The 22,458-nt window shown below is 35.7% G+C and overlaps 2 protein-coding genes across 11 annotated transcripts in view; one reads left to right on the top strand and one right to left on the bottom strand.

Annotated features, from left to right (window-relative positions):
* LOC113048152 (N-acetylglucosamine-1-phosphotransferase subunits alpha/beta-like) overlaps nt 1-22,458 on the top strand; it is a 74,339-nt gene that overhangs the window by 28,042 nt on the left and 23,839 nt on the right. The window lies entirely within an intron of this gene.
* Nucleotides 862-22,458, bottom strand: part of LOC113048153 (myosin-binding protein C, slow-type-like) — a 36,294-nt gene continuing 14,697 nt past the window's right edge. For 2 of the 9 annotated variants that reach the window (XM_026209739.1, XM_026209741.1), the window contains 27 exons: nt 22,333-22,443; nt 22,072-22,220; nt 21,860-21,977; nt 21,348-21,399; nt 20,410-20,466; nt 19,876-19,884; nt 18,263-18,426; nt 17,226-17,358; nt 16,164-16,172; nt 15,109-15,233; nt 14,860-14,965; nt 14,589-14,755; nt 14,265-14,430; nt 13,846-13,952; nt 13,625-13,761; nt 13,375-13,534; nt 13,191-13,295; nt 12,833-13,021; nt 11,360-11,494; nt 11,089-11,256; nt 10,864-10,952; nt 10,575-10,767; nt 9,764-9,903; nt 9,385-9,544; nt 7,001-7,137; nt 5,378-5,564; nt 864-1,634 (listed from right to left, as the gene is read on the bottom strand). In XM_026209739.1, the coding sequence (XP_026065524.1) occupies nt 1,525-1,634; nt 5,378-5,564; nt 7,001-7,137; nt 9,385-9,544; nt 9,764-9,903; nt 10,575-10,767; nt 10,864-10,952; nt 11,089-11,256; nt 11,360-11,494; nt 12,833-13,021; nt 13,191-13,295; nt 13,375-13,534; nt 13,625-13,761; nt 13,846-13,952; nt 14,265-14,430; nt 14,589-14,755; nt 14,860-14,965; nt 15,109-15,233; nt 16,164-16,172; nt 17,226-17,358; nt 18,263-18,426; nt 19,876-19,884; nt 20,410-20,466; nt 21,348-21,399; nt 21,860-21,977; nt 22,072-22,220; nt 22,333-22,443 (3,383 nt within the window). In that variant the 3' untranslated portion in view covers nt 864-1,524. Of the gene's footprint in view, nt 1,635-4,013; nt 4,054-5,377; nt 5,565-7,000; nt 7,138-9,384; nt 9,545-9,763; nt 9,904-10,574; nt 10,768-10,863; nt 10,953-11,088; nt 11,257-11,359; nt 11,495-12,832; nt 13,022-13,190; nt 13,296-13,374; nt 13,535-13,624; nt 13,762-13,845; nt 13,953-14,264; nt 14,431-14,588; nt 14,756-14,859; nt 14,966-15,108; nt 15,234-16,163; nt 16,173-17,225; nt 17,359-18,262; nt 18,427-19,875; nt 19,885-20,409; nt 20,467-21,347; nt 21,400-21,859; nt 21,978-22,071; nt 22,221-22,332; nt 22,444-22,458 lie in introns of all 9 variants that reach the window. The other 7 variants (XM_026209742.1, XM_026209743.1, XM_026209740.1 and 4 more) reach the window with 6 other exon arrangements.

The raw sequence follows: 22,458 nt of genomic DNA, 5'->3' as shown, positions 1-22,458 counted from the left end.
ATTTGAACAACTGCGGTACCGCCTCCGACCACCAGGGGCATCAGGAAGACCTGGGGCCCGTTGCATAAACTAAAATAGGGCCAATTTAAATTTTTTTTAACTGACATTAAACAGCTCTGACCAGTCTAGAAGAAAACTTTTTTACCCTCGTCCAAGCATTTTATGCAGAACGGCCCCTTATGTTGACGTTCTGATTTTCTGATAACATTAGCCTGAAGTCTTAAATACATTACAAAACGTTTTCAGTAATTAAATTTAAACAAAAATAATTCATTAAACAAATATTAAATGGAAAAAAATTAAAGACTTAAGCGAAAATTTGAAATGTTGCTTTGTTGAAGTACTAAAATGACTAAAACGAAATTATTTATTTTTTATTAAAAACCTAATACAAATGACAAAAGCACAGAACAAATGTGCTACAACTTAACTAAACTTTAATATATGCAACTGAAAGTAAATTGAAAATATTAATACTAAATAGAACATAACAACAATTATGGCAACAGTACGCTGCTTGAGTAATTTCATTCATTTCAGATCATTTTCGAACAGAGCATTGGTAAACCATACTATCCTTATTTATTGTATTATAGATGTTTATTATGTTAAATATCATATCTGTTATACAAGTCTTGGGTGTGTCTCAATTCCTTTACTATTCTATGCCATTTTATAGTATAAATAGTGTAATTAGAGTGTTCACACTACATTCCAAACAAAAAGTGGACTTCAAATATTCATAATAGACTTGCATTTTCTAATGGAGATATCAGTGCTTTTAAGGCTGGAAAACAATATTTAATTTTTATTAAAATATATTTAGAAATTATTTGAACATAAATATAGATTGATTTAACATATTTTGTGCCCAAAGAACAGTGTTACCAAATCTCACAATCTGCATCAAAACAAATAAACTTTTTCTTTTAAACAAAAAAGAAACCATTGATTTTCATACAGAGACATTTATTTAAATGTCATGCTAAAATTAACATTGGCATTTACTACAAGTATCCTTAGACCAACAATGTTTTCTGTAACATTCAGATCTCTTCTTATAGCTGCACAATATTGATATTGCACATCTAAGTGGATTTCAGTACATTCATTGGAGAATAAAGGAAAGGGGTCAGAAAACTAAGAAGGAAAATCAAAAAAGTAAATTAAAGACAGAAACAGCAAAAACCAGACTTGAGCTCATTTAGGACCACCCTCGTCTCCCAAACCCAGAAAAAGGCAAATGAACCGCATTACAATATCTGTAACTGACTGCTCTAGATTTTCCACAATAAAACATCTATTTGTGATATATTTTGAAGCTACAATCCAGTTCACTGAAAGTCGTGCATTTGAGTTTCAGTGGCATTTCTTAAAACACAGTTTTACATGATCGCACAGTGACAGACGCAGAGGTTGCTATAACTATAGATCCATGTCTGAACACAGCATACCATGACAAAGTTTAGATTTTATTTGTGGTAGTGACAGGGATTTCTGGGTAATCATTGGGTGAGTCAGCCCTCAGTTGGATCCCTTCTTCTCAGACTCTGACTTCTCAGACTCGTTCATGTACTTATCAATGAGGTGTAAGGGAACACCTCGCTTCATCAGCTCAAAGAATGTAAAACCTCCTGAAAGAGGGCAAAGATAGACATTCAGAGAGGTGACAGTGTAAACAATGAAAGTATCAAACATAACATGGCAGCCAAAAGTTGTTGGACATGTAAGCCAGATTTTAAAAATATCTGAATGTCTTTGCATTATATAACAAAATAGCATGCATTAAAAAAGACAACACTCATTTTTCAAGCAGAACATTAAAGTTAAAACCCCAAATATCATGTGTTTGAAGGTCAAACGTTAGTTGCAATTAAATTTAAAATGCATTATAAAAATGTATATTAAATGCAAATAGTTGAACTTAACAGTTTTTTTTATTCACTTTGATAGAAGAACGTTACTCTTTATATGTAATTTCTTAATTGCATTGTCTTTGAAATAGTAAAATAGTAAAATCTTAAACCTTTGTAATAATGACGCTTTAATTTAGTAAATGTACAGTAATATTGAATAACACACTACAGTAAAAATCCTTTACATGAGTTATAGCATTTTATCGACGTAAAAATAAATGTACTTCTTTAAAGCGCAACATACTATTAAAACGTAATGCTAAAAACAAAAGCTTACTTTAAAGTTAAACTTTTAATTACAAAGTGCACGGTTTAAAAATGTACTTGAAACATAGTTATGAGATTGTACTCTCTTGAACTACACTTAAGTTCACGGTTTCATCGGTCGCATGCGCCTGGACCTAAGTTAACTTCCGGTCTGTGTTGTGTATATCGGTCTGGCTGCGGTGCCATCTACAAACGCAGTTAAAGGCAAGGTGATGAGTAGACTGAAGTTGGGCTCAGGTGGTTGTGCTGCGGGATGTGTTTCCCATACATTTATTTATTTTTGGAGACAATTTTTAAACTGATCGATTTTCAAAAAGGCTTCGTTAAATAAACAATAGTAACGTAACATTACATAACACACTGCACGTTTAATAATAATAATTCCTTACATTTATGTTTAAATATCAAAACGAGGCACGGGTGCTTTTATATCACTGTATTTCTGAAAGAAGACTTGCATGTTATATGCGTGATAAAGCAGCGTGTGAGCGTACCAGCTCTGCTTTGTTTACAGCTGTTAATGGGGAAACCTCTATTTCTCGCGCTTTATGTCTTTGCTTTAAAACATCTCCTGCTGGCAAATAATGAATTAGCATTTTCATTAAGTCCGCCTGATCCACAAAGAAAACACATTTTGTTTGTTATCAAAAAATATCTACTCTAGAGGGACTTGGCTGTTGTTATTGATTCTATTTGGAGTCTACTGGAAGTTAAGTTAGGTCCACAAAAGGGCTCACGCGCATTAACGTTTGTTTATGTTGATGCCATTAAACTGTCTATATTATCTTCAAGTAGTATATACAAGTCTACATATATACTTTTAAGATTTGAAGTACAGTTGAAATGCAGTCAATATTAATAAGTGAACTACTTTTAGTTATTCATTTATTTACAAGCGTTGGTTTGTTATTTTCTAATACAGACATTCAAGCTTGTAAGTGTGACTTAAGTGTCCAAAAACCTTTTAGGCCACAATACACAGAGAGAAGAGGTAGTGACAGACAAAAAGTGTGTAAAAGAAGAGAAGGACAACATTGAAATCAGGACAGGAATTTTGGAAGAGTTCGGCAGGTGCAGCAAAAATGTTGAGGCAGTGAGTACAATCATCTCTGCAAACTCTTACAGAAGCTCATGTCTTGTCATTGCTTGCTGTAGCATGTTGAGCTGCATGGACAGTCTGTTGAATGTGCTCTAAATTAGGCTGCATTATGCCATATGACCACCGTTGTACATATACAAAGCACATATTCGCAAGCATTTGCAGAAATAGAATATCAGAATTGTGTGTTGCATGAGCAGGGATGCAAGTCTTGACTGTGTTGAATCTGACTGTTTGTTTGGTCTCAAGAGAAAGAGGTACCTCATCCAATTTTGTAATTTGTCTGTCTAAAATGACTAGGTTTTAAACACAAGCAGTTAAAGCTGTACATCATACAGTAATACTTCCAGTGTAAAAATGGCTGCAAGCCTAGCATAGCGCTTCCAGTTTGGAGAATAAAGAGTCTCAGTTAGATGCTGTTGAGAAAAAGTAACACAAACGTAATTTTTGCATGTATTCATAATTAGTTTTATGATGAATAGCGCAATGTTGTAACATTCCCCAATGGTTGATTTTATGTGAAAAGCATGCATAGTATAAATTCTATATGGATAAAGCAGTTAAACTGGTTCTTGGAGTTCTTGTAGAATCCTGTAAAACATTCTTCATTCATTGATAATTCTTGAATTTTAGAACATTACACACAAGCAAAGAGCAGGATATTGGCAACCAAGGGATGCAGAATGAATGAAAAATAAGCTTCATATGCCCGAAACCATATGAAAGCTTACCTTGAATGAGAACAACACAGTAACTATTCCTGAGTGATGACTGGGGGAGAAAAGAAAATACGGATTAAACCCAAAGTTTACATGAGGAGTTATATGTGCCTCAGGGTACATCATTGACTTAGTCATTACAGATTTAACATGAAGGAGTTAAAGGACATACCACAGTCTACCAAGAGGGAAACACAGCAATATGGCAATGTGTGACAGAGTATGAAAACATGTCAGCAAGTGATACAATATGCAAACATTGGCGTGTAATCAGATTTGATCAGGTCCAGGATGTTTCAAAATGTGCAGTGTGACTGTGTTTTTGCAATCTGTTACACTATGGCATGTGTGGTCCGGTGGCAGTGTGAAAAGATATTGCTTCGGATTTGCTGCATGCTGCTGCAAATTTTCAGTTTGTGCTAGTTATGATGGAGTTACAACATACTGAAATGATACTGAAATGTATATTTATCTTATTATTAATGGCATGTACTTTATTGGACATGATCAAGATGATTGGAAATAATTAAGAGATATTTTTATAAATAACTGTATTAAATCAAACCCCGATGTAGCATTTTACGATGTTAAGTCATCCTTAGCGTGGTAAAAGTGTTTAAATACTTTAATCAAGAGCCCTAGTAATAATATTTGTAATATTATAAATTCATTTCTTGAACAATTTGAGTATTTATGCTGTTTAAATGCACTGCTAGTTGTCTATCACAGAAAAGAAAAGAGTCTGGGCATAATAAAGGCTTTGTTTGTTGTGGAAACACAATATGTCAAAAAGCCGCACAGTGCTATTATAAAAAGTGCAGAATGGGAATGAAAATATAATACAAAGAATAAATCTAAAATGAAAGGAATAGTTCAAGAGCATTGAATCTTTTACCATATGGCTTCCACACTATACTTACCCAGGAAATTCCACAGAAGACTATGGGAATGCTCATATTACCAGTTTAAAAGACAAAATAAAAGAACATTGTAACAATGATGGACCAAAGTGCTGTAATCTTGTGCATTTTAATTGGTTGGTTAACAGTAAATACAGTCTATAGGTTGGTAATGACCTCTTGTCAGGTTCTTGACAGGCTTTAATCAGGTGTAATGTGCTGAATTGAAGCAACTAATAACTGTATTAGCCATATATACTCTTAAAGGAGTGATCTTAAGATGCCGTATCCACATCTGAGGTGCTAGATCAGGGGTTCATGGACATCTACCTTTTTAAAAAGTCTGCTCCAACCCAGATCAAACACAACTGAGGCAGCTAATTATGATCCTCAGAAGCACTTGATAAGGGTTGGATCTGAACTCCTCCTGGAACAGGATTGGTTGTGCTAGATGATCATTTTAATGCACAGACTAACCTTTGACTTCTAGTTTGCAGTCCACCTGAGCCTCTCCGAGGTCATTGATAGCCTTGCAGGTGTAAACACCTCCGTCAAACGGGCTGGGCTTGCGGATCTCAAGCGTACACACACCCTGGTTGCTGAACATGCGGTAACGTGGGTCGTCTATGATGGTCATCTTGTTTTTCATCCAGAGTACCTTAGGCTGTGAGCAGTAATGGAATATAGTATGAGAAAACGGAAAACTACAGACAACATTACTGGTGAAGAGGAACCAAAGTAACGTCAATCCATCAAACACGTGGAGTGAGAACTGCTACTCTTCTCACATGTGCTGGTGACAGTAGAGTATTGAATGACAGAAAGACAATATGATCCAGTGTGTCTATGCTCAAAGATTATAACCAGCAGGTGCTGTTAAGCCCACTGAGACACTCGCAGGTCAGGCCACAAAGAGCTAAATACAGGTGTAAAGCCATGAGCACATGGTTGGAGCCTAGCAGAATCAAAGACTTTCTCAGAGCGTGAAAGAAAGAGAAGGGTATGCATCAGAACCTTGTGTAGGCCGATAGGTTTTCATGGGTTTAATGTTTTCATGTTTCATGTTTTTTTCATATATGTCTTTTTAATTCTTGTTTATCAGATCTTTTAGAATGGATCGAGTTTCTTTGACCCTGTTTACTGTTTTTATCTGGTATTATCATCTGTTTAAATGAACCTCACTAAATATAGATTTAAACAAGGTCCAACATTTTTTGTGATCTGATTAACTGAAATTCTATTCAGAGGTCGTCAGAAACTTATGTTAGCATATTGCATTTGAACGCTGGTGCATACATCCTTATGTGTGTGTGTGTGTGTGTGTGTGTGTGAAAGACTGATAAAGACCCTATATATATATATATATATATATATATATATATATATATATATATATATATATATATATATCCATATATCTATCTATCTATCTATCTATCTATATATATATATATATATATATATATATATATATATATATATATATATATATATATATATATATATATATATATATATATATATATATATAAATAATTCTATTTTGAATAAATGCTGTTCTTTTGAACTTCCAATTCAAAGAATCCTGACATGGTTTTCTAAAAAAAAAAAAATAATTACATTAATAATAAGAACTAAGTACTGAGTTTTTTTCACAGGAATATCTACATCTTACAATATTCAAACAGAAAACTAAAAACTTAAATTATAATATTTCTCAATAGGTAGTGTAGATCATGTGATATGCATGTATGCATCCATATATTGTGTTTAATATTGGTCCTCAACTGGCATTTTTGGCAGAATTGTAATTCAAGCTGAATTTTTTTGTGCTTTATCAGGAGATAAGGTGTAAACCGGGCCATGTCTTGTGATCAAAATTGAAGTGTGTGGTTTAACCCAGACAGCAAGCAGTTTCGGCCCAGATCCGGTCCACACCCGGGCCAGATGTGGGCCGGATCTGGGCCAACACTATGTTGCTGTCTGGGAATAATGGTTGAAATATGTAAAACATGCAACATGGACTTACCTGTCAGAGCAGGAGCCAGAAAAAAAACATTAGACAAAAGAAGACATTTGAGTGTCCTGTACAGCACTTACCCGAGGATTGGCACGCACGCTGCAGTTCAGGGTGGCGTTGTACCCAGCGATGGCAAAGGTGTTGATAAGCGGCTGGGTGAAAGCGGGCGGCTCGGTGAAGTCACGGTCATTATACTCTGGGATTTTCAGGTGCATGCCTGATTGAGAGTGAGAGGAAGAGCGAGAGGAAGAGGAGGAGGAGGAGGAAGAGTGAGAGGGGAAGGGAGAGAGGGACTTTGCATGATACGAGCCGAGAGCTGTATCATGGGGGAATTTCCCTTATGTGATGAGGAAGAGACAATATTTATCATCAGCACTGGCAAAGCGTGACACACACAGTCTGTTAAAGATATAATCTGCACTTGGTTATTGTCACTCCTGTAATTTTGGCTAATAAACAAATCTTTGTGTTTGTAGCATACAGCATAGGGAGAGTATATGTAGACATATCAGGGAGAATTATCAAGCTACTATGCTATTATGAAGCTACTACAAATGGCAGATCATACCTTTAACATTCCAGTAAAGCCTTTAAAGCTCCTTTGAGTCGAAACTCAGACTTTACACCAGAGGTGCGCAATCCTGCCCAAACCCCAAACCTTGATTAGCCTTGATTACTTCATATGCTAAACTCTGAAGGAACATGTCCCACTTTCAATCAAGTACATAAGAGTAGAGTTCATGTTTCCCAACCAGTGTTACTTTAGCATCATTTATAAACCGTTATAGTTTTTATTAATGTTTTGAATTATTTTTTATTTTAGTTTAATTTTTATAATTCATTTATTAAATTTTATTTTAATTCTGCTTCATTTCAGTCAAATTCTTTTTATATAGTTTTAGTTGTATTTAATAATACCAAAACTGGTACCAAATCATAGTATGTTAAACTGTTCCAACATGTCTGTTGGATTCTGAACTGTGCATTTGTGCTAAAATAGCCAATATTCTCCAACATACTTTGCACAAGTTTTACAAAACAATTTGAGGAATTTTTATGTTAAGTGAGGATTTAAGGCTGTGAATTTAGCTGCTTTCATACAAGTGGTATGCAGCAAGAGGGCCTGTGATATCAAGCAACATACATAGATTTAGTGTGTATTATACGTATTCAGACTGGGACAAAGCATTCATCTCGAGGAGCAGGACTGAACAACCCTTCTTTAAACCATGGCCAAGGAAAGGCATTTCAATTAAAATCCTGACTTAATATATAAAGACACACAAAGCAGGATGTTGATTAGTAAATTAGTATTAATTAATACATCAGCCCTCAGGTGAAAATGATATAAATTCCCCTGCAATTTCTTAGATAATATTAATAAAAATGCAGTTCCACATCAGCCAGGCTTAAATAAGATTAATAATTTAGGATTAAGAATGTTAATTAAAACTGCTCAAAGCACCACTAGAAGGATTGTTTTAATTTCCATTATTTCATTTGGCAGACAGTTTTTTCCAAATTAACTTAAAGGGATTGTTCACCCAAAAATGGAAGTTCTGTCGTTAATTACTCACCCTCATGTCATTCCAAACCAATAAGACCTTTGTTCATCTTCAGAACACAAATTAAGGTATTTGTGATGAAATCTGAGAGCTTTCTGACCCTGCATAGAGAGCAACGCAACTGAAATGTTCAAAGCCAAAGCCAGAAATGTATGATGGCCATGAACCGAGAGATAAATGTTCAACGTCAGAACGCCGGCTCCTGCGTGAGCAGCCCCACAAACATGCGTCGTAGTACTCTCATGAACACATGTCGATGACTGACACAGAAGAGAACAAATTGTTTAATAAATTTTATTTTTGTTTTCTTCACGCACAAAAAATAATCTCGTAGCTTCTTAACATTACGATTGATTGAACCAGTGATGTCACATTGACTATTTTAACAATGTCCTTGCTATCTTTCTGAGCCTTGAATGTGTCAGTTACGTTGCTTTCTATGCACGGTCAGAAAGCTCTTCGATTTCATCAAAATATCTTGGTGTTCCAAAGATGATCAAAAGTCTTACAGATTTGGAACGACATGAGGGTGAGTAATTAATGACAGAATTTTCATTTTTGGGTGGTTAATTTATTTTACAGTGGTTTGTTTTGTTTTGACATTGTGAACACCATACCAGCTACAGAAATGCAGAAACACTCCCTTCAGTAGTCCCGCCCCTTAAATTACACCATTGATCGAGGTTGGAAGACGGCAAGGTTTCTGATTGGCTTAAATGCACAGACTCTATTTTGCTGTTTACCTCACTGTCATAGCTCAATTCTCAAGACATCCGGACTTTTTTTTAAGTGGTATTCCATTAAACAAAACAAACAAACAAAAAAACCTTACTGCACCATTGAAAATGATTTAGACAAGCTGTTAATTTACTGAGGAGTAGAGTGGAGCAGAGCCTTACCTTCTTTCATGATCAGAGCACTGTTTTTAGTGACGGTGGCACTTTCACTTAAGCCCACCATGTTCTCGGAGTAAATCCTGAAGTAATACTCGTTACCCACCACCAGATCTGAGACTGTGATGCAGGTACGATGGTAGTGCTCTATACATGTGTACCACTCCTGTGTAACACACACACACACACAGACACGTTTTTTTATCCTTTTAAAACTTAAAATATTATTATTATTATTATTATTTTTACAAAAAATGTCTATACTGTATAAACCATATAGGAAAGAAATAAATCACTAATAATATAAAAATGATGTATGTTTGAAATCAGTTTTAAATATGAGCATCATAGAAGTACAGTGAAGAGACAAAAGTTTTCTTCAGACCATTGTCTTTTTATCTGCTTTCTGGATGGTGTAGCCTATTATGGGTGCATTGCCGTTGTCTTTGGGTGGGTTCCAGTCCAGTGCTACGTTATTCCCCCAGACTTCTTCGATCTTTACTGCCTGTGGTGGGCCTGGAAGATCTGGGAAAGACACCAAAAGAAAATGTTCAACGGTGCTTCGATGGAGAACATGGAGGGCTTAGCTCTGCATCATATATTTCTCTGAACTATATTATAAATATATATATTTTTTATTAATAATCTGTATTTTAGCATTATTAGCAATAAAGCTAAATACATTTAGCATATAGCAATATTCAGTGTTGGTATTAAACTAAAACTTAAAAAATAGTTTCATGATTGAAATATTATATGATTATTAATATTTATATAAATATGATATGGTAAAACTAAACTTAAAACAAAAATCGAAATTAAAAAAGCCAAATTGACAATGAACTTAAAATACAGTTAATTTGAAGTATTAAAATGATTAAAACTTAAATAAAAATAGTTAAGAAAACAAAAATATAAAAAATGACAAAAGCACATAAAAAATTACTAAAACCTATATATATAATATAATATAAAAGATTTACGTATAAAAGATTTACAAAAAATTCAAAGCTGATTCAAAATATTAAGAAATACTATATTATATAAATTATATGAAAAAACACTGTTAATTTTACAGGCTTATGAAGAATTTATTTTCAAAAATTTACATAAAAAAAAAAAATATATATATATATTTATATAGATAGATATAGATATAGACATATATGTATTAATAGCATTTTTTCTTAACTAACCAACTATCTGGATGTCCAGCGTGGCCGTGTCGATATGATTCTCCACTTGTACGCTCAGTTCATATTTCCCAGAGTGCTTGCGCTCAGCCTTGCGGATGAACATGATGCTGTCACAATCTGAGTTGCGAATGCTGACCGTTTTGTCAATCGGCTGACCCTCTTTCAACCAGTTGACTTTTGGCCTCGGTTTACCCTAAAAAGACAAAAGACATTTAGAAGTTCTCTTTTGGGACCAAAAGGAGAGGAATTTATTAAGCTTGGGGTTTGTTATCATGATCTCTTGGCTCACCACGAAGGGCACAACGAGGTTGACGACTTCGCCAACCTTTCGAATGTATGTCTGCTTCAAGTGTCGAGGTATGCGAATCTTAGGAGGCTCTGCCAAAGAAGCAATAGAGCATTACTATACCCAGAACTGGCTTAAAATGTCTTTATGTCCCTAAATTATAATGAATCTGATTTCTTTATGCTGTAAGTTTGAATTAACTAGTAAAATATGGCAGTAGGCTCTCACCAATAACCTCTTTGACCAGTATGGAGTGTTGGGTTGTGCGTGGTGGACTGGCCCCAGCAGCATTTATGGCCTTGACACGCACTAAGATCTTGGCCTCCACTGGCAGACCGGTTATAGTGTACCTCGTTTTTTCCACCAGCTCTTTATTAGCAAGTATCCATTCGTCAGCTGTAAAATAAAACGCAAAAGCACAAAATAGCAAAATACGTTTGGACACCCACCAGTGGAGAACCACTTATGCAAAGCATGCAGTATATGCTTTTAGTCTTACTTCCTTCAATGCAGTATTCAACTTGGTAGCCATCAAGTCCAGCAGCACCGATGGTGTCTGGGGGTCTCCACTTCATGGTCACTGTGGTATCTGTGACGTCATCCACCACCAGCACTGTTGGTTCACTGGTCACAGCTATTGAATGTATTTATTGAAAGTAGTAAGTTATGTTGCTGAATATGTTTAGTTATATTTTAAGTTCATTTACGAAGTATAAAACATAATTTGTTGTAAAATAACTAGTGTAAAAATATTTGTTGCATCCTTATAATTTCCTGTTTTTATTTTTCTCTGATTACTTTGGATAAATGTTGTAATAAATCTATTCTTTGCATAATTTGTTCTAAAATCTCTGAATGTGTTAAGCCAATATTCTTGCAATTTTTTTCTTTAACTGCAATATATATTTATCACATTCAGCCTGGGATGTTTATATTTTTTCTCTCTTTATGATTATGTAATAATTCTGTATATATATATATATATATATATATATATATATATATATATATATATATATATATATATATATATATATATATACATATATACATATTAGTCATATTGAATGTTTTCCATCCAATATTTTCCCATAATTTGTTCCAAATCCATAAAAATAAATATATAGTTCAATGTTCTTTTTTTTTTTTTTTTGGTAACCATTCCTTTAACTCCTTTAAAATGATGGCCACATGTGTACCCCGAAACACAAACAAATGTAAGAGAGGATCTCTCATATCTCACTGGTATGTGGTGAATTTCACAAGGGTTTCTCATTAGACTCTTCTGTTCTCATGCAACTCTTCAAGTCTAAGCTGTGACTGAAGCAGGGACTGTCTGATCTCATAACATAATAATCCGCAGATGATTTGGCAGCCATTATAAAGTCATACTCGGTGTCTTCTAAATCTCAGGTCTGCCCTGTGGAGGTCATAGACCGACACCAATGTTTTGGATGCTGGTGTAAGCACAGCAACACCTGTTGCTATAGGTGACATTTAACTCTTGAGTTGAAAAAAAAGGGAAAGAAAAATGAAAATGCAAGCATCAAAACAATGCCTTACCGTACTGCACCGCAACTGCTCCCCCGTATTGCATCACAACACCCCCCACTCCCCCTTAATGTCACCTGTTGCATTGAAACCCATCTCTGCAGTGTCTTAGACTCGCTTAATTGGATATGCTTAAGTGATCATTCTGTCTGTGTTATGTTACATTATAGAGACAGTACTCATTACATAACTAATTTGAAGAGAAACAAAATCCCATTGTGGCATCGTGAGAGGGTGTGTCGTAGAGGGAAGCTATGTGCCATCTAGTTAGCAGGAGTATGGGGACTAAAAACCAATTTCCCAAACCTGTGGCTTGATCTCGGCCTGGACTTGATTTGTGAATCAGCCCACACTTTGGTGATACCCTACCTCTCATGATGGCACACCATTGATAACACAGATGGGCCACTCGTGTACTCACCCAGGGGAATGAAAGGTTTGGAGGGCTCACTGGGTTTGGAGACGCCGATAGCGTTAACCGCAAAGATCCGCACCTCGTATGGCACCCCTTCAATCATCTTTTTGGGCTCAAAGGTGGTCTCTTTGCAAAGGTCGAAGTTCAGCCTCATCCACCGAGAGCTCTGTTTCTTCTTTCGCTCAATGAAATACCCTGTGATATATCAACAGAAGCATGAATTAACTTGTAACGGTAGTGTAATGAGATCGCAGTGAAATGTCACAGCATTTTTTTCAACATGTCATTTGAAATCAAATCCTAAAGTTAACAAGCTTCCAAAATATCAGTATGATGCTGTTTTTATGCACAGTAGTTGATTTACCAAGGATGGGGGAACCACCATCATAGCGTGGCGGCTCCCATGTCATAGTGCACCAATCTCCACCCACATCAGTAACCAGAGGAGCCTCAGGGGGATCTGGGACATCTAGATAAAAACAGAATAGGATGCAATTTACAATGCCGTCACCCAAACAAACATGTTCCCTTGGAGAGAGATGCCTTACCTACAACTTTGATTTTTACACTAGCTGTGTCCTCTCCAGCTTCGTTCTGAAGGACGATCTTGTAGTTTCCGGTATCTTCTCTTTCTGCGCTATCAATAGTGAGGCAGGTGTGGTCTGGAAATGTCTCTGCACGCATCCGACTTCCTGAATCAAGGATGACCTGAAAAAAAAAAAACATGAGCTCAGTTCAATCCATGTGTTTCTGGTTATTTATTTATTTTTTCATATTTTCATACTTCGCTCTACTTACCCGTTCTCCCTTCATCCACACAACTCTGGGTGCTGGTTCTCCACTAATGGGGATCTCCAGCCGGAGTTTGTTTCCAGCCACAATGGTCACTGTGTTATCCTGGGCATTCAGTGCCTCTAAATGCACCCTAGGTGGATCTGCAAAGTTGATCCAAATGGCATGCTTTCAGAGAGTTTAGTAGCATAAGTTATGATGAGTTCACTTTTGGATTGTTGCTGTACCTATGATGTGCACTTTGGCAGACAGCGTCTGCGTGTATCCCTCAGGAACAAAGGTATAATCACCGGCATCATGAATAGTGGTGCTCTCAATGTCAAGGTTATGATTCCTGTAAGTTGAAAAGAAGGAACAACCACAGAAAAAAAATATATATATATATTTAATTGCGTCTTTTTATCCATCAAATTTTCTCACATTTCTGAGTTGCGAGATATAAACATGGAATTCTGAAAAGAAAAGTCTTAATTATATTCGTATAATTGTATTATTGAGATACAGTCTCACGATTATTGTGAGAGATGTTGCAATGAACATTTTTATTTTAATTTGATATATGTATGTTTATGTGCAGTATACTGTATGAGTCAATGAGCAGATGTGATTGGGATTGGTTTAATACTGAATGAGTAAGTTGGCGTACTTGGCTCGGTGCATAATGCTGATGCGTTCACTAGACTGGACCAGCTGGCCGTTCTTGTACCAACGGCCCGGGACGTTTCCAGGGTAAATCTCACAGTTTAATTTAAGAGGTTGACCCAACAACACTGTCGCACTCTGTAGATCCATTAAAATCTTCAAAGGCTTCACTGGATAATCAAGCATAGGTAACAGGGAACAAAAGAAAAAGACAAAAATGAATAAATAGCAGAGAAAGGAGTGAAACAAATGTTTTTGTTTTTGATTCAAATAGCTTTAGAAAGTTCTTAAAGACAATCATCACTCTCTAAAAACAATATTATCTTACATTCAACTTGAACGTGAGCTTCAGTGGTGCCCCCGGTGGCCATCAGGGAGTAGGTGCCAGTGTCATCCTTTGTGGCATCGTCAATGATCAGCCAGTGTTTGGTCCCCTCGGATTTCACACGGTACCGTGAACGCACCCCTGTGGGGACCTCCACTCCATTCTTCATCCTGTACCAGACAGTCAGCAAAGAGATGAAGCTTTTTTGTCATTACGCTTTACGTATCAAACACAAAATTGGGTATTAAACACCTAAAATCTCCATTAAACAAACCATCTAACTTTGGCTCCTTCCTCAGACACCTCACACTCCAGTTCAATTCTCTCGTTCACTGTGGTTTTTACGGGCTCCAGCTTTTTCACTATGTTCACAGGCAGTTCTACATAAGAGGACCAAAGGAGAAACGAGAGTGCATGATCAAATCATTGGCAGGCAGTGTTCGGGGAAGTGGTTATAAAACAATGAGTATCCGTTCTGTCACTTTTTTAAGGTTGAAATCATTGGCTGGAAAGGGAGACGCACCTTTCACAAACAGTTCAGTGGTGGACTTCTCTTCTCCTGCGGTGACTGAGTAGGCAGCATCATCGTTTATCTGACAGTTGTTAATTACCATTATCCGTTGAGTGCCTTTGTGCTCAAAGATATACCTGCACAGTCAATTCAATAGTTAATGAAAGTTATGAAAGTTAAGGCCATTTTTACTTTACATCTTTAATTTAACATTAGTTGGATTCTTTCATTCATTCATTCAGTCTTGATTGATTAATCATGTCTTATTTATTCATTCATTTATTGGTTTATTTATTCTGTCTTAATTGATTGCTTCTTTTATTTATTCCTGTTTTTATTCGGTCTTTCATTTATTGACTTCTTTATTAATTAATTAATTCATTCTTACAAGTCTTTTATTTATTGATTGCTTTAATGCGTTCCTTTAGTCATTCGTTCTTCCTCATTTAATTCAATCAGTCATTCCTTTGTTTATTGATTTATTCATTCATTAATTTATTCTGTCTTTTACTTACACTTTCATCCAGTCTTATTTAATGATTTCTTTATGGAATTAATTTCTTCATTCATTCATAATTTCTTTAGGAAAATTAGGAAATGATTTATATTGTACAGAAGTTAATTCTGGTGCTTTAATCTGATTCTAATTTGATCATAAATACACAAAATAACTTCATACTGATAAGTTGAGTGTGCTGATATCAGTAACATACTTACTTGTGTGATTGCTGAATTATAGTTTTGTTATTGCCATTCCATTCAACATACGTAATATACATACAACATAGTGTAACACTTTATTTTAAGGTGTCCTTGTTACATGTACTTACTATTATAATGACAATAAATTATGCTTAATTACATGCAAGTTACCCTAATCCTAAACCTAACCATATAGTAAGTACTTGTAGTAAATGTACTGTATAATTACACTGTAACAAGGACACCTTAAAATAAAGTGTAACCCAACATGGCACTGAAAGCCTCAGAACAGATGTATACAGCAGAAATGAGGTCACTCCTTTGGTTTAGACATACAAGACTGTCCTGAGGACTCGCTGACTTACTTCCTATTACTTTATGGTGAACAGAGGAGCCAGCACAGCCGGTGCAGAGAATGGAGAAGGTGGAAGTGGAGGGAATGGCAGACAGGTGGAATCACCATTGCATAACAGACAGAAAGGATAGATAGACATCATGCCTAGATCAAACAGGGCTGGAAGAGCTATTAGTGCTACAGTTACTGTTTATAGACAGAGGGGGAGAGAGAAAGAGAATAGCTGAAAGAAGAGAAGGAGTCGTCCAAACAGCAGGGAATACTGGGATAGACATCATTGAAGATAAGCAACCAGAAAGCTGCACCAATCACCCAAATGGCTTTAATTTAGTTGCTCCGTACAACCACGAGAATTAAAAAAAAAAAAAAAAAAAAAACTATTATAAAAACTATACACTTGTGCTCATTTACTTCTTGCAGCATTTGTAAAATGTTTAGTATAAAAAAAAGAAAGATAAAATCTTACAAATAAGATAACAGAAATGTTGTTTTCCTTTTTTTGTAGCACTTGAATACACCTTACAAAATATTGCTTTGTTATGAAAAATATAAAAAAAATTAAATGTATTATAATAATGAAATATGAAAAAAAAAACATTACCATAACATTTTTCGTCATATCATTAATGATCAATATATGCATTTACTGTACACATATCAGGCAGCTTTTGCAACTCTATTAAAGTCCTGTGAAGGTGGAGGTGCCTTTTTCTTGTACAGTTTGCTGTTGTTAATTACTCATCGTACACTACATTTAAAACTTCAAATGTAGCTCAAGAGTTTCACATTGGCCTTCAATCACGTAACATCCTTTAAACATTTCTGGACGTTATCAAGGCACAGAGTAATGCTTAAAGAACGTTGCGTGTTTGCCGGGTATGAAATGCTGATGGTTCACTTGTGTGTGTTCCATGTGTTTGCTGCAAACAGAGTCATTTCTGTGTCCTTTGTGACCAGCAAGCCAAAGAACACAATAAATGAAGGGTTTAAGCAGCTTGGTATTTATGGAAGGTTTCACATGAGTGTTTTCCTGAATGTATAAAAGAGCATGAAAGAATAGGAGGTGACATACTTTGGAGTAGGGCGGATCTCTTGTCCATTCTTGTACCATTTTAACTCCACAGTCGGGTCAGCAAGATCCACGATTAACCGGATCTTTCCACCTTTGTCCACCTGATATGCAGGTTCCAGCCTCTTGGAAAATGCTGCAGTGGAAATTTAAAGTAATAGTATGCCAAAATAAAATAAATACAAATGTAAATAAAAAAATTACTAATACTGTACCTCAGGCCATCAGAGATGTAGAAAAGTTTTTTCTTCAGTAGAATAGATTTGGAGAAATTTAGCATTACATCACTTGCTCACAAATGGATCCTTTGCAGTGAATGGGTGCCATCAGAATGGGAGTCCAAACAGCTGATAAAAACATCACAATAATCCACAAGTAATTTACATGACTTCAGTCCATCAATTAACATCTTGTGAAGTGAAAAGCTATGTGTTTATAATAAATTAAGGATTAGGGCATTTTAAACTCCAATAACACTGCTCCAGTGAAAAAGTTTGAACAAATTGCTCAGAGAAAAATATGCAGAGTTCAAGCTACTGTACGTTTACAACTTAAAACAGTCCAAAACGGCGCATAACAAATACTGTATGTTGATAAATCTGATGTGAGAGGTATTCATATTTTTGTAAACGGTGCTTAATCTGTGCATATTTTTCTCCTGATTCAGAATGAGTTAAGTTAAAAATGCCATGATGTTTCGCACAAGTGCACAGCTTTTCGCTTCACAAGATGTTAACTGATGGACTGGCATCATGTAGATTATTTCGATATTTCTATCAGGTGTGTGGACTCTCATTCCGACGGCACCCATTCACTGCAGAAGATCCACTGGTGAGCATGTGACATAATGCTGAATTTCTCCCAATCTGTTCCGATTATAAGAAGAAAACTAACCTACAGTTTGGATTGCCCGAGAGTGATTTTCAGCAAATTTGCAGATGCATAACAGTGTTTCAACTAAAGAATTTGACATTGCATGTGAACTGAATACTGCACATTTATGAAACAAAGTAAACATCCAATAGAGTTGAAATCAGCACCTTCACTCTTTTTCTCCTCTTTCTTGGTTTTCTTCAGTCTTTTCAGCAGGCCTCTGAGATCGGTGATGCCATACGTAAAAGCGATCTTCTCATATTCATCAGGTCGGGCATTTTTCAAAATCTCCCACACATCCACCTCAGGAACTTCCTCTTGTTTGTGCTCCCTGACGTCACAGAACAGTAAGACAGTAAGAGGTCAGAGGTCATGGCTAGGGCTCTTCACCATGTGTTGAGGAACCAGATCGCTGTGAAGGGATGCTCATGGGCTTTAATATGAGAATGATGGATGTTCCACTATTATCCTACTTATTTCTAGTTCCTCAAGACATGTCACACAAAGAGATGGGCTGGATAACCTGCCTATGCTATAGGAACCCTGTTACAGGGAGAGGTGCCGCTCTAGTTTTTAGCTACACAGTGGTTCAGATGATCAAGGAAGGGATGGTACTGTGTTTATGACTGGAGACAAGAATGTAGTGAGGAGCTACAATACTACTTTTCAGTTTCACTATGATTGGAAAAGATAAGGTCAGTAAAAGGGGGAGAACATTGTGTTATCATGTGGTTAACACATGATCGGGCTCATGATGGATCTACAGACTAAAATCATTTACTAAAAGAGAAGTGTGACATTTGTTTCAGTGTATTATGATGTCATTCATATTAGGATGATTTATAACTTGGGCTGTCAATGTAAAATGTATTTAGTACAGGTCTCAACATGTGTTTTTAAAGGTTTTGACTGTTTATATATATATATATATATATATATATATATATATATATATATATATATATATATATATATATATATATATATAGTTATAACTTAACATATAATTTAATTAATTTTGGTTTATTATCATATTAATTATCATTGAATTTTTCATTGATCAACAACCTTAATTATAATTCTTAATTCATTAATAGTAATCTGTTGACTCTGTCTTGTAGCTTAAACTTTACCCATCTCTTTGCAGGAGTCCTATCTAAACACATCCAACGATTTAGTTGGTTTCTTTTATATTAGGGTTAGAAGTCAGGGTTAATTATTAGGAGTGAATATTGTTATGCATGATCACAGTCGTTAAAAGTGATCGGGGTGTGAGAGGGTTAAATTAGTCATCATCCATTTTTGTCATTCAGCCCTCTTCTTACCCAGACATTTCCCTGAATGTCCAGAGGTAACATTATTATTTGCATGTTTTAATGTGCGTTTCAAATCTGTAGTTGCTCAGGCAAGTATTAAGAACACTGAGAGTTTGCAGTTGCAGTTGTGTGTCTCGTTTCTCGAGTATAAATCAAGATTACATTAACAAAAGTAGCGATAACACTATTTCACAGCTTCATGTAGAATTGTTCCATCAACAACTCGTAAATGAGTGGAAAATGTTCCCTTTCCATCCGGTTCTGAATTTGAAAGGGCTGTTTCCATCATTTCGGAGCATTGCTGAATCTTTTATGAATGCTGTCTTTAAATAAAGTGTTACCGGACTACAGTAGGCCAACACTCTTGCTTCTACAGTTCCTGTTCAGGTCATGCTCGGGAAGCTAAAGGATTATATTACTTACCAGTGATAACGTCTAATCGTTTAATTACCTACGATACTAACCTGCCTTGTCTGAAAGCGTAGGGAAGAAAAAAAAAAGAGACAAGCCAGCATAATTTTCTAACTTTTTTCTCAATTATGCAGGGGTTTAGCTTCTGTTATTTAGCTAACAACAGAAAACTAAAACAAAACCTTATGAAAAAAAAAATGCTATTAGAAGCAAAACTCAAAAAATAAGGATGTGTAAATGAAGATACTGTGTGGGAATCCAGTATTTCCTTCATGTTGGCAACAAAATCCACTTGTTGATACAGTCTTATTTATATGCCCAAATGTATATTAATAATAATAATGATAACGGCACATAAATATTGTTTTCAACATTACAGGATGGCTAAATATTTTAAGGGAAGAGTAGTTGCCTTGTTGCAATAAATAACATAAAGAAAGCATTTATTTTAAGAGTGCAAAAAGATACTGTTGGATCAACAGTGTTAAATAAAGTCTAAAAAGAAGACAACCCTGTCAGGGCTTAAAAAAAGAGGACAAAAATAAGGAAGAATTGGTTCCGTTTGGGGAACAGACTGGAGTTCTCACCTATGTTTGAGAAGCCCACTAAAGTCAAGCTCGCCTGCATCGTCTTGGCCATCAGTGCTGTTGTTCACAAGAGATTAATGGAAACTGAATCAGAAGAGTCACAAACATCAGAATAAAACAATGCTAAAAGAACAACGCAAGAGCCTGCAATCTCTGCATCCAAACGAATGTAGAATTGAGGTGTACACAAGAACCTTTCGCTTGGAAGCCGTGTGCAAAAGCACTGGCGTTGGGCGAACTGATTTGTGCACAAGCTACCAAGGGTGATCCTAGTGGTCTCATGACTGATTCTCCCAGAAGTACTTTGGGAGAACAGTATGAGCTTGGATGGTTTGCGTTGCTTTCTGACACATTGTTGGGGTGGAAATTCCCCGTGCAAGCATTGGCCTTTGAACAGTTCAACACATTGGTTTGGTCGACGGGTTGATTTGATGGTAAATATTTTTGACCAAGTGGTTAACTGAGAACTTTCTGGTCATCCAGTCCTTCAGCAAACCATGTTTATGTGCATCGGTTTGTTGAGGATTACTGGAACAGAAGTCCGGTTTGAATTCATTAAACATTCACAGAGAAGGTCTTCTGGCTTTTTAATGCAACATTTATGCTGGAAATTTATATTTTAAGATATTCCAAGTCAAGTGTGATTTACTTTTAATTCTGAATGATATCGTAACATATAATTTATATATTTCTGATATAAATAAATTATATATCATGATATAATTGATACATTCCACCCCCCCAAAAAAACCCTGCTTGATAAAACCCAGAATTTAGAAATGATCTAATAGCATATTATAATTTTATTATGCTTATTATGTTGTTTTCTTTTTAATTACTAAAAACTTGGTTTTATTTTGTTCTGCCATTTTCTTCTGAACATTGCTGTACACTTCTCTTCATAAAAATAATTTTCAGGAGGATGGTTCCCCCTTTACCTTCTTTTGAAAGCTGAACGGATATCAATGTTTAGAGAACCTTCTGGGATTTCTGGAGGGAAAAAACAGCAGAAATAGAAATAGAGAGAAAATTAAATACAGTAAATGGATAACATGTACACTACCATTAAAAAGTTTGAGTTCAGCAAGATTTATTTTATTTTATGTTTTTGGAGACTGCATGCATTTGATTCAAAATAAATTAAATCACTAATGTTGTGACATTATTACAAATAACTATTTAAAAATTTTTTTTTCATGTGTAATTTATTCATGTGATGCAAAGCTCTTTTCGGCATCATTACTTCAGTCTTCAGTGACACATGATCTGTCAGAAATCGTTCTAATTTTGCTGATTTGCTGCTCAAGAAACGTCTTCTGAAATATTTAGTAACTTTATAATAAGTCTTAACTGTCACGTTTGATCAGTGTAACTGAAAACCATACTGACCCCAGACTTTTGAATAGTAGTATTGGTGTCTGTGTTTGTCATGTTGAGTCAGAAAACAAACCTTTGACCTCCAAGTCAAAAGAGCAGCTATCAAATTTGTCTTTGTAGGTGACCTCACATCTGTAATTCCCTGCATAGTTCTCCTTTGCCTTAATAATGTGCATCTCAAAGGTGTGAATCTACAGCAAAGGGAAAATCAATGCCTAACATTGCTAGAAGAACAGGAAAGTTGTGAAAATGCTTCTGTACAATACACTGTTTGAGTGGGATCACCTTGGTAAAGCGATCGAACGATTCTTTAAGCTGCAGATGCTTCCCCGTCTTGCTAGCCAGATCCATCCACTTTCCTTTGAACCACTTTATGGTTGGTTTACGAAGCAAGTCTTTGGCCTCCACCTTAGCAACGAAGGTGATGTCTCCACCTGCCGAACAACATTATAATAAATGTTTGAGGTTTTGGAATGTTGTGAGAGGTGTGAATAAGAGCCTAAACAAAATGAACAAGAAAAACATTATAAAGCTGCGATTACTAACCTACATTGATGGATCCGCTTTGTGGCTGTTCAATCAACAGAGTCGAGAGTGGCGGAGTCTCAGTTTGTTTGTCGGTCTCGTCTGAAGGATGCCCGTCCCCCAGAGACCACACTGAACGATTAGGAG

This window comes from Carassius auratus, chromosome 29 (assembly GCF_003368295.1).
Source record: "Carassius auratus strain Wakin chromosome 29, ASM336829v1, whole genome shotgun sequence".
NCBI classification, from domain to species: Eukaryota; Metazoa; Chordata; class Actinopteri; order Cypriniformes; family Cyprinidae; genus Carassius; species Carassius auratus.
This window is presented reverse-complemented; position numbering and strand designations above follow the sequence as displayed.